Source organism: Magallana gigas, chromosome 7 (assembly GCF_963853765.1).
Source record: "Magallana gigas chromosome 7, xbMagGiga1.1, whole genome shotgun sequence".
In the NCBI taxonomy this organism is placed as follows: domain Eukaryota; kingdom Metazoa; phylum Mollusca; class Bivalvia; order Ostreida; family Ostreidae; genus Magallana; species Magallana gigas.
The window spans coordinates 33842314-33857771 of NC_088859.1; the positions used below are offsets into that span (position 1 = coordinate 33842314).

The following is a 15458-nucleotide window of genomic DNA, read 5'->3' on the forward strand; positions in this document are numbered from 1 at the left end:
GCCTCAACAATCTTCAACGCTTTTGACATTTATCCTCTTATATATACAGTTCCATAGCCGAAAAATACGTTTTACTATAATAGTATCTCCCAAAACCTATCAGATAAACGTTGGCAATGTTTAGATTTGTTGTACTTCCCCTTAGGATAGAAACAGGTCGTTACAGAAGAAAATCATTGAAGGACAGAAAACTTAAGTTATGCATATGTGACTTGAATGAAATTAAATCTCAAAAGCATTTTACTTTATATCACATTTTAAATTATGGTATGTTTTTCTTCATATCGTTTTAAGCTTACCTCTTCCATCTACCAAATAAACCGAGATCATATTCTTATCAATATAGTGTACCTTTATTATAACGCTCAATATTTTTTATCCTCTTTCTTCATTGAGCTATTAATATCATAAACGAATTTTCCTTTCCTTTAATCATTCATATTTGTAAACTTCTTTAAACTGCATCCTGATCAAAGACATCTCGAGGATACAAATCAAATTTTTTACAATTTATTTATTCTATGTGCCTTTAAAATGTAAAGAATTATCTACAGATGATTAAACAAACGTTTAGATGAATATCTATCTCATTAATTATGATCACCTAATCTAGAAAATCGTCTGTACTCCTAGGCTACTTTGAAAAAGAAACTATTAACAACTGTTTAAGAGTACATAATTTATCTCTTGTCACGTCTTAGGGACATTTACATCGATCATAAGATGATTATTATGTTTATGTATTTAAAATGGAAATATGCATACATTTGTTGCATCAGTGAATAATCAATATCTAAAAAGTTTTTTACTTTTAAAAAAGGTTTCTAAATTTTAAAGATGTGCGTTTATTCTCATAATGGCAATTTGGAATTTGCTGAAATGGCGTAAACACAAGATGTTCAATACGAAAACTATAATTTTGTTTAATTGGGACACAAAAGTAACAAATTAAGCAGACAAGAGGAAATTTCAGTCAACATTTAGGCTGAAATAAATAAAAAATACACAACCTAATTATTTGTTCCCAGAAAGACCTTAAATGACCTCTGAAGTGACACTGATAGAGTTATCATCAATGCATTTATAAAACACCAACAAATCATTCTCACCAGAAAATTTAACAATACCTTACATATAAATGTTAACAACAAGAAAATAATTGGCTCGCAATTTTTTTTTATTCTTTTATGTATTAGAATTACATGTACCCTAATGTTTGATACGCTATGATTTGATACGCTATATTCCGGGTGAATTGGCTATACCTAACTAAAACATCTACGTTTTTCGTACAAGATTCTTAAACTTGTGTTATTTCGAAACATTAAATGAATGAATCGTTAGTTTTCTAATTGATGGAAGATAATGTACGAGATAATACAGTATTGGTGGCATTTTAAACATTATTAAAATACCGAACTTTCATTGAAATAACAAAGTGTGTTAAGATTCATCCTATATTGAAAATGTCACCACTAGAGCCAAATTGATGAAGCATTTTACTTGCAAAAATTCTTTAAAGACATTTTTTGAATAATTCCAACTTAAATGTGTAAAAACATGATTAAACATTGACAGAAACCATTTTCAGTTTGATCTTAAAAAGTATTCAATTTGTATAATTTACATATGTTTAGACATAACTGTACATATCAATACAGTATATCATAGAACTAAAAGACATTGAGATTAACAATTCATAATTGAGGAAGCTCTGTCTTTATATATTAGTAAGCCTCAATTAAGCAGCGTTAAAGGGATTCTTTGTGTCTTTTTTTTATATCTATCACATGCCATGCTTCGTGCTTCTGCTATTATATTTCAAGTCCATAGATTGTAGCATTATTAAATTTTGATAAACTATACCATTTACCTATGATCAATAACCATTTCTTGGCAGGGAGTCTGAATTCATATCAATTTTTTACAGATACTCCCATGACGTGATGCTGCTAATAATTACGTTGTTGGGAATTTATTAAACCTTTAAAAATGATAGGCGTATTAAACAAAGGTTTACATTACCTTTTATGTATAATAAATGAGAGCGATTGACACCATGGGTTTGGGTTTTGATACTAACCGCTAGGTTCTGATAAAATAACAAACAATAGCCTGGGCTGCCTTGCAAAGTAGATGTTTCATGCTGAAATACGCAGAAAAATCGATAAGTTTTTTTTTAAATCCTGTTTAAAAAATTACTTTTAGAGAAAATTGTTAACAAGTTTAAGGATGTCTCTCTGGATGAATTATTGTGTCTGAAAAGTTATCAAACATGAGGGAAATACATATCGCTTTGCTTATTGCATTTATCTGTGCATCAGGTAAGATAGTAGTTAAATTTCTTTTTAATAGATTTTTATGCGTTTTAGAATAAGTTGTTAATGATATTTTCATTCAAAGCATGACTATTCTTTTTGAAGGGGCAACCATTATTGGTTTTATTACATACATGTATTATTGATTCATATTCACCAAGACACAAACAATTTAAAAACTGCGTAATTTCTAGTCGGCGTTGAATGTGTTTTGGGGTGGGTATTGCTTATTTGGCGTGATTCGGCAGTTTCAATGGCTAAAATATAATAATAAACGCATTGTGAAACTATTAAAAAAATTAATATGTTAAGAGTATGCTTTATACACAATATAGCGAATTATATTAGAAAGCTTTATGACGTAACACATAATTCAAACGAGACTATTTTAATCACTTATTTGGTTGGCTCAAAGATTTCGAGATTTCGGGATCTGCATGAGATTGAGAAACGTTTTTTCTTATAGCGGTCAAATGTTTCAAGCCCTTCTGAAACCCATTTGGGATAAATTTGTTACAAATCTCGTTTGCATTTTGTTGAACTTGTATTTACATGAAATGTGATTTAATAATTATGAAAATATTAAACCATTTTTATTTATTATGTAATTTTCTTAATAATTGCTTTAGAGATCAAATTTGTTTTGCTTTTAATGCAAAGGATTTAAAGATAATTTGATTAAACAAATAGATTTTAAATGTACTGAGTAACAATTCAAAAATACCCATGACCCAAATTCAAATGATGACAGGCACGTAGCATCATGGGAGGGGGGCAGGGCCCCCCCCCCCACTTTTTACGCAGCAAAGATTTTTCTTTGATTTACATACAAAAAATTGAATTAAGATGGAGCTGCCCCCCAACCACCACTGTTATGGGACCATGTAAAAAATTGAATTGAAAATAACGAAATGATCGTGAAATTGAAGTTAAAACTAAACAACCGGTATGTTTGATACAAACATCCAAAATTTATATTGCCTATAAAATATTTATGATAAATATAGTCTAGAAAATTGAAAAAAATAAGCATACTTTGATAACTAAAATAGAGTATAAACTTTTTTATATATCTGAGGTATTTGATCTGTGAAAAATCTAAAAAATTATTCTGTTAAAAACCATTTTGATTGCACACACATGTGCTCTGAAGTTGACATTAAAAAGATGGTTTAGTTTCTGATAGACAACATCTATGTAGTTTTTGGAAATTAAGTCGTCTAACAATCTGTTGGAATTTCCATGGGTTCCAATTGTTAGCAGATCTATTTTTGTATTCTTGTGAAGCAGAACTTATTCAAAAACTTGTACGTGAAAAAAATAAATACTCGCTGTTGCCTTCAACTCAACATTCAGGTATAACGACGACGTATTATCAATTAACAATTGTTATTTCCATACTTACTTCGACTCGATATACTAGTATCCCAGTGAACTTGAAATTAAAGATACTACAGAGTCTGCATCATCTGTTTCATATTTGGATATTTTACTGGACATAGACATTGATGGTAACCTAACAACAAAACTTAATGATAAACGCGATGACTTTTTTTTCTATAGTCAACTTTCCTTACTTATGTAGCAATATACCTTCATCACCTACACATGGTGTTTTTGTCTCTCAGTTTATTCGATACGCAAGGGCATTCTCTTCGTATGAACAGTTTGTAAGACGAAGCAAGCTACTGACAAAAAAGTTGATAAAACAGGACTATAAACAGTCTAGCTTGAAATCATCTTTTCGTAAGATCTATGGCCGATACAACGACCTTGTCAGCAAATACAATCTTCCCCGGGGTGCATGCTGACTGACGTTTTTAATATTAATTGTTAGACCATTAGTAATCACCTAATTGCCTATGGACTTTTCCGATTCTTCCCCCGATTACGACAAAGAGCACACGGCGGGTGTGACTGGTCAGCAGAGGATGCTCACTCCTCCTAGGCACCTGATCCTACCTCTTTCTATTTGAATGTCCGTGTTGCTCTGCTTTGAATTTGTATTTTCACGGTTTGTAATTGTCATTTTTTTTACTGTAATCAGTCAAATGTAAATCATAATACTTGCAACTTTCGTTTGCTATTTCATAGCAAGTCCATTTTTGACGTTCGTATCTTATTTGTCAATGATATCTTATATTTAGAGAAAAATGCTATCTTTTCAAGACTATTTCTATTACCGTATTTATTACATTTTTCCGGGGGGGGGGGGGTCAGTTAAGGAGACCGGATGGTAAACAAATGATCCATCAGATCGTCCTTAAATTTTTAGATATGATGTCTTAAGCTTTAAACTATCTTGTAATAAAAAAAAATCCATGCATTTCTGCACTGAAATTTGATTATTTTGCAATGTGTATATATATATATATATATATATATATATATATATATATATATATATATATATATATATATATATATATATATATATATAGAGCTCTTCTTTTTAAGAAGATTGGTATGATGTAAAAATGGCCAAGACCATCCAGCCTTCTTTTGTCTTGAATAAACTGTTCTTTACAGATATGTAAAGAACTCTTATTTTATGGATAAAAATATCCATATCCCTGTTAACGTCAACTGTTTTAGTGATCAGACAATTTTAGATTTACTCAAGACGAAATAAAGACATTTCCTAAACTGAAATAAGTAAACAAAATTCTTCGCTTGCCATATTATTTCTCATCCTTACTGTAGTATTATCTATCTTTCGATATCAATGTGAGAAGATCGTATTCAAATTACAACATCTATAATCTTAATTTTGTCGTACCATTGATTTAGTTGCATTTTTTAACCTCATAATAATCTGTATAATATGTCATCTGATCGGTCTAGACCGTTACGTGACAGAACACATTAAATGTAGAATCTTATAAGAAATTAATATTATACCCCACCTTCTACTGGATATTTAGAATTAACATTATATAGTGGATCATTACATTTTATCCAAACCAATATCTAAATAAATATTGGTAAAATGCAGTAAGTAATGGTGATTTTTAAACAAGAGGTCCATTGGGGCTACATCGCTCACCTGAGCAACAATAACTTTATGTTGGCGTTCAAAGGATTTTATGCCATATGGCCCCTCGGTAGAATAACAAAAAATAAATATTGAATAAGGTATTCGAATTTTACATTTATTTTTGCATACACCTAATCTTTGACATTGTACCTTTATGGAATACTATTATTTCCGAAAATAAGAAAATTCTATGCAAAATATAAAGGTTAACTATTGTTAGGGGTTAACTGTAAACTTTCAATTCCCTTATTTTCTTACCCCTTTTCCCCACTTTATAAAGCGATCAAAATATATTAGAGCATGTAGGTACTTTTTCTTCATCAACTACTTACTAGTTGTGATTCTTTTAAATATATTATAATAGCTATTGCGTTTTGTTTTAAAAATTCCGATAGACGTGAAGAAGAAAATTGTACCTCAATGCGCTCAATTCCTCAAATTAAAATCAATCAAAAATTTGATTGGTCTTCCCCATTATAATAAAACCACTGTTGTTTACCTGGCGTAAACTCGTGAGACTTTTATAACCTTAATCACTTGATAGATGAATACACTGAAATGAAAAATTATGTCACGTGACATGTTAAAGAGCTATTATAATCAATGTATTGACAAACATATCACTTCCCTGACATAGCTGCTTTAAACAAAGAACATCGTTTTAGAAGAATGGAATACCGAACCCGAAGTTGTAAATAGATTGAAACACGCCTTTCCTTCATTATTATTTTCGTAATAACTCAGATTTGAAACAGAATTAACCCATAATTTTTGCAATTTATATTTTCCTTTCCATAATGATTATTTATGCTAAATTTATTAATATGGTATATGCTTTTATAAAATATTCTGGAACCCCATTAGGGGTACCCTGTTCATACATGTAAGCTCTCACTAGGTTGATATATCAGTTTTATAAAAATTGAGAGAGATTTCTGTTTGTATGTAAAAAAAGAAGAAGATGTATCTTATCACAATTCACATCTCCGGTCTTTTTAAGATCTACCGCCACCAATGCGTTGTTTCTTTTCCTCAGGTTTTATTTTCTCTGTTACGTTTTTTAAAAAACTTTTCAGCCGATTACATTGTACTCTTGGCAAAATTTGTAAGTCCTGACGCGATAGTCCTGGTTTGAGTCGTGGACTTGTGCTTAGGCGACTCGGGTTCAGTCCTCCAATGCCGACTGTTGTTTTCTTTCTTAATTGTGTTTCAATTTACGATTTCACCGGGGAAGTGATTGATTTTACTAATTTCCGATTTAGTTCTATAAAAAATCACAATTATAGCGCCTTTTTAAAATATTATTATAACTATGTCTATTGAAATCCTTAGAGAGGGTTTTAATGGAATTTTAAGAATTGTTTAAGCTTACATTAATTCATAAAAGCATTTGGTCGCCATATTAGTTTCGATCGCTTTTCTACTGCCACTGGGGTATATATACCGGTTGAGAAAATTACTGTCGGTTGCTTTCCGATCGAAGCAGTCAGGTTGCATGGACTTCTAAATGTATAAACTACACATTGTAGTAAAATGTTTCTAATAATAAATAAAGGAAATTACCATCAATAAAACGCAAAAATAATATATTTATTCTTTGAAAGAAAGAGATGTGCAGCGATGAGCAGAACAAAAGAAATTGACAACTAGTATGGCGGTAAACGGAGATAGAAGGGAAATAATGCGTTTTATATATCATGTCAGCTTTAAGATGGAATAACACACACAGAAAAATCATTCCTGTTTATAATATGTTTTTTATTATGAAAGATACAATGATAAATAAACTATACATATGTCAAATAAGCGAACAAATTGCAGTTTGGGATAAAAATGTTTATCTAAAAAGTAACAACAAAAAGCCCCTACGGGATTCGAACTCAGGATGTGCGGATGACAAGACTGAGTCCTTATCCACTCGGCTATGGAGTAAGTTACATGTTGCCATAAAAAATTCTTTTAATGAAACGAAATATCGTTTCGATCAGAGGTCAGCCATTTTGTGACGATGTTTTATTGCACCTTAAGAAGTTTGGCACTTAAGATATTAGTAATGTCAATCATCCGAAAACATCCTGAATATAAAGACGGGGCCCTTAAATGTTCATTTGTTTATTTGTGACCTATGTCACATGCCATTTTTTGGCATGGAAATTGATTTGTTGAAGAAATCACACAAAAAGTCATAGTTTGAACTATTATTTAGCTAGATTTCAATACAGTATGAAGTTAAACACTATAAAATTAAGATCCAAGTCAAAGTTTCAAAAACATTTCTTTACTGATGGCTTTAAATGCCAGATCATAATGAATTTAACAACAAATGGAGAGATAGTTACAAAATTTTGGAGTAATCAAATTATAACGCAAATTTTAAAAAATAATAGTAATGCCATCTTTCCAAATCTTTGCATACAAATAGACATACATTTAATGTCTTATTTAAAAGTAAAAATAGTGGGGACCAGATCTCAAAAAATTGAGATATGACATGAAATAAGGTAATTTTAAGCAAAAATTGAAGTTAATTTTGTCTTGAATATAGATAAATAGATATAAAAAAAAAATCAAATATGTTTTTCGGAACAACATGAATCTTTATACACAAACTGGAAGTTTAGTCTACGCTGAAAATTGGGAGACTAAAAAAACATTACTCTAAAACTATTGTGTTTATGAAAATTACAAATTTTACAATATGGTTTTTCTTGGTACTGTAAAATACAAATCTACGGATAGAATTAATAAATGATGCAGAATTTTTAGACAAGAGGTGACTAAACTATCCAAAAAGTGAGGTGCAAACCTCTTTTAGAAATGATAGAAAAGAACAACGATCCCAATATCCTATTTTGGGAGTTATTACTATACTTGATTTAGAGACAAAAGTCACCGTGTAGTTATCTGAATGGACGGTAACGTTCCCTAATTGTTTAAAACAAATAAAAGTTCTATGGTTCATCTGTTTCAAAATATTGTGTTGTTTTTTCTGAAGCATGAAAATTATTCTGAGAAAAAAAAACTTTTTAAAAGGTTAATTCATGATGCAGCGATGTTGAGTATGTATCATTTTATCAATATCCGTATCTTTTAAATTATTTAACGAAATTTAATCAAATTTTTATTCGAATTAAAGTTTTGGTTTCAAACACGTTGATGCATCAGTTTATAAAATACAGCGCCCATGAGAAGTGCGGTTCAAAATGTGATATTACTTTTGGATCAACCCTTGTATATCTCAAAAAGTAGTAAAATGTATAACTAGAGTACTAGATATAGTTCATGATGTTACGGTAAAATCAATCACGTGATTTACAACAAGTGCGACGAAGAATCTGTGAAAATATGAACTTTATTCATTTTATTATGTGTATTGGTACTTTAGTTTGGGATTTATCTGCTATTAAATTACATCTTCTCTATCACAACAACTTAAAACTGTATGAATAATTTTGTTTCACAAAACTTTCCAGAGTTAATGAATCTCTGAAAATCCATTTGATCTGAAATAGTGCTTTGTAGCAACCTCTAATGATACAACGTCCACTAATGATATAATGTTGCATTAGTGGTCAGGATGTTGACCACTAATGATATAATTTTATCATTAACGAACAACCTAACCGTCCGCTAATGATATAATTTTAGATTTATATCATTAGCGGTCAAAAACCGTAACCTCTAATGATATGGAAAAAAAAAGAGAAATAAGGACTACCTTGACCACTAATGATATACATTTGCACACATTTTTTATTGCATTAGTGGATGGATTTGCAACCTTTAATGATATAATACGATATAATTTAATATAAGATTATATATATATATATATATTTGATTTGATTTTCATACGATACTGCATAAGAATTGGTTGGTGGGGGGGGGGGGGGGGGTTGATCATATACATGTATTTTGTCCTTTATTGTAAAATACACCATTCTGACATTACCCTGATATTTTGCCTTTTTACTTGAACTGAAATAGTCGCATACAGACAAAATACATACCATTTATGACTTCGTCTGTTTACTTGAAGATCCAAATTGATTATCATTAATCAAAAAGGAGTTGTGCTAAATATTTTTAGTTGAAGAAAGTTTGAAGAAAAGCAAATTTACGATATTAAAACATTATTGATAAACTTTTAGCGGGATTTTATTAACATGAAAAAGGTCCAATTCATAAGACTTATTCTGCCTGGTGCAGGCAGATAGCTAACCTTGCACAACGCAAACAAAAGTCACACGAGTTTCATATTTTATTTTGTGTGGAAACGTTGCCGTCATGAATAATATTGGTAAAAAACTACAACAAATAGAAATAACAAATTACTAAATAGGAAAATATAGAATTTAACTTTATACCTTTAACTGTAAACTACTTTAAAGACCATAATGGTGTGCCATACTTTTAAGAATGTTTTGTCTGTAAAATAAATTTCCATCTGTAACTATACTTCAAAAATACAATTTAATACTAACAAATTTGAGCAATTACTTCAATAAAAAAGACTTACTTAGTGGTTCGAGGCACGCATCTAACAAGATTGAAGACGATTGACAAAGTGAGACCGGACTGGTCAGTAAGGCTGACAGGAAGTGAGTGATTGACCAGATATAGTTAACTTGTACCAAAAATGATTACCGGGTATATTAAACTCAAAGTGGTTAGCTTGTAAAAAAAAATATTTCTGAAGAATTTTAAAATTAAACCATAGACAACACAAGACTATTTGCTATTATGGTCTGTAGCACAATTGAATCACTAATTTATTGTTAAGTTGAATATGTGGGTTTGTTAATTATACCTTAGAACAACAAAGAATATGAAATAATGTTGGTTGAATTAAAACTACTTCAACAATGGTGATTATGTTGGTGTAACAAAAAATGTTAACCCGGGTTGAAAATTGACCCGGGTTTGATAAAATTATATCATTAGTGGTCAACATTCTGTCCACTAATGCAACATTATATCGTTAGTGGACAGTGTATCATTATATAAATAGTGCCTGTTAGGGAGGGTAACAGTTGAAATTGACACCCCGAGAGAACCATTGTCAACCGACGCGAAGCGGAGGTTGACAATGGTTTTCGAGGGGTGTCAATTTCAACTGTTATCCTCCCAAATGGGCACTATTTATTTTATTGTACTGAATGTCTTAATTTTAAAGAAATTTTTCTGCTTTTGTATAGAAATGACGTGAATTCTACGGCGAACTGTACGCGCATAATTTACGCGCATGTAACAATTCGTTGTGTTACCCGTTGCAAAGTGTGTTGCTAACGCTGAGGGTAATAGAACAAATTATCAACAGCGTCTAAACCAATCAGATTTCAGTATTTAACATGAAAGTATAATAAAAGAGGTTGCTACATACCACGTTTTCAGTCAAATGAAATATTAAATGATTTAAGTCAGAAAAATCAACCTTTGAAATGTCAAATTACCCAAGACGGCAAATATAGCGGATAGTATGAAAGAGTTAAAGTTTTGAAACCGAAACTTTTAAGTACACACATGTACAATTAAAATGTGAAGAGCAAGTTACACTTCTGTTCAAAGACAGTTCAAAACTCTGAAGTCGGAGTCAATTTTCAACAGGGTCAGTTTTCAACGTGTCGATGTCCTTAGAAGTTTGAAAAATATTTTTCAAGCTGTTGAAAACTGACCCCAGGTATAATTTCACGACTTTTGGTATCAATTTTTCAACGTTGAAAAATGATATCCGGGTCAAATTTCAACCCGGGTCAAGATTCCTCGTTACGCCGGCGAATGCGTAATAAATGTCCAATACTCCCTAAACACACCCACGAAAAAGTTTCTGTGTAGTGTTTGTATCTGTATTGAACACAACATTTTTTTCTGTCAAATCAAGATAAGTAGCTTATTAATCATAATTTTGTTAATCTTGCAAGTTTAAGAAAAGTTATTGTTAAGTTGAATTAATTAAATAATCACTGATCGCGACTTGTCTGATAAAAATATGAAAACTGCTCATTATTGTGCTGTCAGTTAATTATCATGACTTCTCAAAATAAATTAAAGTTGAAGCGATTTACCGGAAATATAACATACACGGCCGGTATTGGTTTGACAATCTTAGCAAACCACGGTCAACATGAACGATCATGGTGGAGAGAGATATATATATAAACGGACACCGGACCATGGCTTGAGACGATGTTGTTTGACATATATTCCTTTTAGCTCTATCTACACAGTTTAACAACAAGAGACTGAGTTCTTAGTCTTAATAACGAACTGTTGCTATCGGGAAAAAAACCCAAACAAAAACAAACAAAAACAAAAATCCATATCGGCATGAATATCGGACAATATTAGGAATTAAAACATGGAGCTGAAATTTTTAACCAGATACAAAATAATTAGGTAGAGCAAGTTCCATTTCAGAGACAGTTCAAAAACCTGTAGTTGGTCAATTTTCAACGTGTGAGGTCATCAGAGATTAGAAAAAAAAACCTTTTTTGAGCTGTTGAAAAATGACGTTTGGTCGCAGTTTTAACGTTAGAAAAGCCCCCGCCCCTCCCCCCCCCCCTGCCCCCAATATCCCAAATCAATAATCAATGTTGAAAAATGAAATCCGGGTATACATTTCACGACTTTTGGTCTGTTTTCAACGTTAAAAATGCCCCCACCCCCTCCCCGAATCAATAATCAATGTTGAAAAATGAAACGCGGGCCATTTTTTAACTTGGGCTAATATTCTTTGTTACAACGACATGATCCCTATTGTTTAAGTAGTTTTAATTCAACCAACTTTAATTGATATTCCTTGTTGTTCTAATCTATAATTAACAAACCCATATATATATATATATATATATATATATATATATATATATATATATATATATATATATATATATATATATATATATAACACTGTGCCGGATAATTATGCCAGTGCCAAGGTGGCATTTTTGCACCCGCTTAAGCTGCATATATCGAAAAATTCAAATATGCCACATGATAGACCATTTCTTAAAGAGTTAACAACCACCTTTATTATCAGTGTATCTCACCTGTCAGGTACGATATTTACCTTTCAAAAATAAATTCCTATAGGAAAATAATTTTTCCCATAGGAAAATCAATATTCCGATAGGTAATTTGAAATTTCCTATCGGAATACAAGAACTTCCTATAGGAATTTCAATTCCGATAGGATTTGATAAAATCCGATAGGAAAACTTAATATCCTGTAGGAAAACTACATGTCTGAATCAAATTCCTACAGGAATTACCATTCTCCTATAGGAAATATAATTCCTACAGGACTTTTTAAAAATCCTATAGGATTGTCAATATTTCCTGTAGGAGAGTCAATTCTCCTATGGGAATTATCATTTTCCGATGGGATCTTAATTTTTGAAGGTAAATATCTCACCTGTCAGGTGAAACACACTAAAAACAAAAGTGGTTATATACTCTCTAGACAATGGTCTATCATTTGGTATACATGGATTTTTACGAAACTGCATCTTAAGCGGGTGCAAAAATGCCACCTTGGCACTGGCATAATTATCCGGCACAGTGTTATATATATATATATATATATATATATATATATATATATATATATATATATATATATACTTTTATCATGTTATATCATTAAAGGTTTCAAATCCATCCACTAATGCAATTGAAAATGTGTGCAAATGTATATCATTAGTGGTCAAGGTAGTACTTATTTCTCAGTTTTTTTCCATATCATTAGAGGTTACGGTTTTTGACCGCTAATGATACAAATCTGAAATTATATCATTAGCGGACGGTTAGGTTGTTCGTTAATGATAAAATTATATCATTAGTGGTCAACATCCTGACCACTAATGAAACATTATATCATTAGTGGACGTTGTATCATTAGAGGTTGCTACAGTGCTTTATTCTTTTGAAAACCAGTTGAGTACAGCAGGCATAACAATATAATTTTAAAACAAGCATAATGATGCTCGAAAAGAAATCTAAGTCTGTGAAATTATATATAATTCATGAGTGTTTCAAATGAAAAGGAGTTGAATACAAAGAGTGTAGTAATTTCACTCTTGATGAAATATTAGCGAAGTGGAAAGTTTATAGCCAAACCTGAAGTGACAATCAATCGATTCTTTAAGTGGAACATTTTGCCCTATAGTGTGACAGTTAGTTAATTCGTGATATATTATATTGACATCCTAAAAAGTTATTTTAGCATGCAAGTGACTTTTGCTATGCAGCTTTATTATGTTTTTGATAATTAGAGACTGGTCAATGTGCATTGTAACTATGTTGTTATATCAGATTGATATATCATATTTTAAAATCATATTAACATGGGATTTATTTTGTCAAAATAAGTTGCTAATATATGTTAACATGTGAAATAAAGAGGACTCCCCTTTCTGATAAAAAAAAAACAAAGTTTTACTTGGAAGTCGCATAAATCAGCGGCACGGTAACAGAATGAATTTTAATAATTGACGAAATATGTTTAATTTATGATGACATCACGAATGAGTAACATGCAAACATTACACGGTCGCATACCAGCATAGTTAAGTTTCTTGTCGACTTTCATAAATTGCATATTTTAAACATAATAAATGAATATCGAAAATGTTCAATATAACATTGATCACAGACATGTGCGGAATATTCTATAATTGATTCTTATTTGGTAATATACATTTTATTACATGCATGAGGCTATATACAATTTTTTGCATATTAACCTAATCAACACAGTATCTTACATGTAAACATACCATTATACGATACCTTTTTAATGTCGTGCTGCATTACGAACAAGAAGATGAGTAAACATGTATACACTTTAGTATCTATTTTTTTGCTCTACAATTTTTTATAAGAAAAAGACTGTTATTTTTGGTAATTTGGTAAACATGAACAATATAACACAAAAAATGCAAATTTGAAGAATTTTATAGAAGAAAACAATGTTTATGTAGAAAAGTAAATATATTGTATAATATATTCTATTTTATCATTCAAAGTGCTCCATGGAACCCTTTCTTCAGTTAATTGCATTGAACCCTTTTATTTCGTGAATTGTTTTATCTGAAGTAAATTAAAAACAACTTCTAACATCTTAAAACATACCAAAAAGTGATTGTATATATATATATATATATATATATATATATATATATATATATATATATATATATATATATATATATATATATATATATATAATCCTTTTGTCATTCATAATTAATAAAAGATCGTAAAACCAGGTCACGAAAAATTAATTTAATTAATACTGAATTGAATTATAAAGGTAAATTACTATTGCATCAATGCTTATTTGTTAAAATTGACAAAATGAAACAAATATTAAGAATAATGAATATCGAAACGAAGCTCATATAACGACCGATTTATGTTCCACATATTAGTTTCTGTCATAGATAAACTTTTAAGTTTATAATCCTTAACAAATTTATTAATGAAATGTGGTTTACAATTTTAATATAGAAGTTATATCTACATCAACCACAAATGGAAATGACGGGAGCACAACAGAAATTTCGCAAACTGAAACGACAAATGACACCACATCAGACTCAGCTGCGACTACAACAGAGGCAATCGATACAACGACGGAACCAGCTGAAACTACAACAGAGTCAACTGATACAACAACAATTACAACACAACCATCAACATCGTCAACAACACCACCAACAACAATATCATCAACAACAACAACTTTCGATACAACAAGTGCTGCTGATGAAGTTATGACAACTGTTATGGCAATTGACACAACAACGGAACAAGCTGAACCTACAACAGAGGCAATTGATACAACAACAACAACAATTACAACACAACCATCAACAACGACAACATCACCAACAACAACAACTTTCGATACAACGAGTGCTGTAGATGAAGTTATGACAACTGTCCTCGCAAGCAACACTACAACGGAACAAGCTGTAACTACAACAGAGGCTATTGATACAACAACAATGCTGGAGATAACGGATGTTAGCACTGCAGGTAAGTAGAAGGAAAAGAAAGGGTCGATCCATGTTCCACATATTGATTTCTTAAATATGTAT

At 30.8% G+C, this 15458-nt stretch overlaps 1 protein-coding gene across 2 annotated transcripts in view; it reads left to right on the plus strand.

The window, feature by feature from the left end:
• The first annotated feature begins 2121 nt into the window (after positions 1-2121).
• LOC105319136 (uncharacterized) overlaps positions 2122-15458 on the plus strand; it is a 40706-nt gene continuing 27369 nt past the window's right edge. For both annotated transcript variants that reach the window (XM_034457996.2, XM_034457997.2), the window contains exons 1-2: positions 2122-2324; positions 14866-15396. In XM_034457996.2, coding sequence (XP_034313887.2) covers positions 2276-2324; positions 14866-15396 — 580 coding nt within the window. In that variant the 5' untranslated portion in view covers positions 2122-2275. The remainder of the gene's footprint in view (positions 2325-14865; positions 15397-15458) is intronic.